The 2,649-nt window shown below is 43.6% G+C and overlaps 1 protein-coding gene across 1 annotated transcript in view; it reads left to right on the forward strand.

Annotated features, from left to right (window-relative positions):
- LOC122328894 (IQ motif and SEC7 domain-containing protein 1-like) overlaps positions 1-2,649 on the forward strand; it is a 14,634-nt gene that overhangs the window by 1,581 nt on the left and 10,404 nt on the right. Inside the window, exons 3-6 of the mRNA XM_043224955.1 lie at positions 59-1,098; positions 1,857-2,018; positions 2,173-2,295; positions 2,468-2,634. Of these exons, the coding sequence (XP_043080890.1) occupies positions 59-1,098; positions 1,857-2,018; positions 2,173-2,295; positions 2,468-2,634 (1,492 nt within the window). The remainder of the gene's footprint in view (positions 1-58; positions 1,099-1,856; positions 2,019-2,172; positions 2,296-2,467; positions 2,635-2,649) is intronic.

The raw sequence follows: 2,649 nt of genomic DNA on the forward strand, positions 1-2,649 counted from the left end.
TAACCCTACCTGTTTTGTTATGATATGGTCTTAATTATATGTTTCTTGGTTTTCTAAGGTGGAAATGCTTGAGCGTAAATACGGAGGCCGTTTCATAACCCGCCATGCAGCGCGCACCATCCAGACAGCTTTCCGCCAATACCAGATGAACAAGAACTTTGAGCGCCTCAGGAGCTCTATGTCGGAGAACCGCATGACTCGCAGGATCCTTCTGTCCAACATGAGGATGCAGTTTTCCTTTGAGGCGCCCGAAAAAACCCACAGCTCTGTTTTGGAGGGGAGGCAGATGTCTCTCCTGGACGACCTCAGCCAAGTAGGAGGCATGGTGCAGGCTGCAGAGATGGTCCCTGTCATTTTGGAAGCCCCGGAAACTCAAAACGACTTGACAGACACCATCACAGAGCTAGAAGACACTTTCTCCAGGCAGGTGAAGTCACTGGCAGAGTCGATTGATGATGCTCTGAACTGCCGTAGTCTGCACAAAGAGGAGACCCAGCCCGAGCCAGCAATCTCTCAGGAGAGCAAGCATCAGGATAATGAGATCTGCGACGTGACGCTCTTCATCGACGAAGAGGAGCTCTCTCCGCTGGTCCAGGCATCCAGGGATGAGAAGCTGGACACGGAACCTCCTTCCCTCGAGCGCAAGGGGCCAGACCTACCCCTGCTGACCATCGAGCCTCCGAGTGACAGCGCAGCAGATACCAGCCACCTCACCAAGCAAGATTTCGCCCAGCCACTAAACGTTCACCAGCGCACAGTGGCTGGACCCCGTCCCAAACCAGCGCTGCCTGCTAGAGTCCCCTCGCTCTCTGGAGATGAAGAGCCGCTTCGACACCGGCAGCTGGAGAGCCACCTGGCCACCAACGGCAAACGGCAGAGCAAGTCTGAGTCAGACTTCTCAGATGGAGACAACGACAGCATCAACAGCAACTCAAACTCCATTGACACCATAAACTCAGAAACGTCATCCAGAGACGAACAGTGTCTCAGCAAACAGACGTACCACAAAGACACTCGCAACAGCTGGGACTCTCCGGCCTTCAGCAGCGATATCATGCGCAAGAGGCAGTACCGCATCGGCCTCAACCTCTTCAATAAGTATGTATTACACTTATTTAAGCTTTTCAGTGATTGTCTGGTTTGTTAGGATAGGACAATATTTGACTGGAGATACTATTTGAAAATCTGGAATCTGAGGGTGCAAAAAATCTACATGCTGAGAAACAATTGACCTTAAAGTTTTACAAATTAAGTTCTTAGCAATGCATATTACTAGTCATAAATAAAGTTTTGATATATTTATGTTAGGAAATTAAAAAACTATCTTCAAGGATCTTACAATGTATTGTTGGCTGTTACTACAAATATACCCCTGTGAATATACTCATACAAAAATACCCTATTTTTGTGATCCAGGTTCACATATTTTATCACTGATATTAACGAATATTTTAAGGATAAATTCTAGCCACTTATTAGCATGCCTATCACTAGCATATTGACTTTAGACAGTAAAGGAAACACAAACGCCACTGAGAAAGTTGCCTTTTGCACAGAAAAGTGACAGATAACCATGGAATCATTATTATAATTTAGAATCTTTATTTAATTATTTTTGTCACATATAATCTTGCTTACTCTTTAATTAGCAGTCACATAAGAACGTAAATATAAATAATGAGGATTTCATGTATTCCACACTGGAGTGAGAAAACATCATGTGAATCAAAACTGTGTGCATATGCTGTTTAGCTTTTTAAATAATGTTTTAATTTGCATGTATGATGCAATATTGTGAGTTTGAGTGTTCAGTGGAATGAAATGAGACGTTCACATTACCTGATGATTTATTTCAGAAAGGCGGAGAAGGGCATCCAGTACCTGACGGAAAGGGGCTTTGTACCTGACACGCCCGTGGGTGTGGCCCACTTCCTGCTGCAGAGGAAAGGCTTGAGTAGACAGATGATTGGAGAATTTCTTGGGAACAGACAGAAACAGTTTAACAGGGATGTCTTAGAGTAAGTATTTCCTTTTTTTTTTATTCTACACGATATCAGTTTTCATTTTTTATAATTACCACATTCTACAAATAAAAATAGCTGTATTTAAAAAGTACTTCTTTAGCATCGTGAAGCACCTTTATTGTTAAGACTGCGTGTGTGTCTGTTGCAGCTGTGTGGTGGATGAGCTGGATTTCTCAGTGATGGAGCTAGATGAGGCTTTGCGGAAATTTCAGGCTCAAATCCGGGTTCAGGGCGAGGCACAGAAGGTGGAGCGCCTTATCGAGGCTTTCAGGTGTGTTAGCACATGACACATCTACATAAATACATACTTTTTTTTTTTTAATTTCGAAGACTACACAAGGCAAGAGATAACCAAGCAGCAATAATTCTAAAAAGTTGTTTATTGCTTTATACAGTAAAGATTTAACATACGTTATAGTGACTTGTGGTGTGTCTTTGTTTAGTCAGCGTTACTGCATCTGTAACCCTGATGTGGTGCGTCAGTTCAGAAACCCTGACACCATCTTCATCTTGGCCTTCGCCATCATCCTCCTCAACACAGACATGTACAGCCCCAACGTCAAGCTGGAGCGCAAGATGAAACTTGAGGACTTCATCAAGAATCTCAGAGGTTTCGATCAAAATA

The sequence above is a fragment of the Puntigrus tetrazona genome, chromosome 23 (genome assembly GCF_018831695.1).
Source record: "Puntigrus tetrazona isolate hp1 chromosome 23, ASM1883169v1, whole genome shotgun sequence".
Taxonomy (NCBI): Eukaryota; Metazoa; Chordata; class Actinopteri; order Cypriniformes; family Cyprinidae; genus Puntigrus; species Puntigrus tetrazona.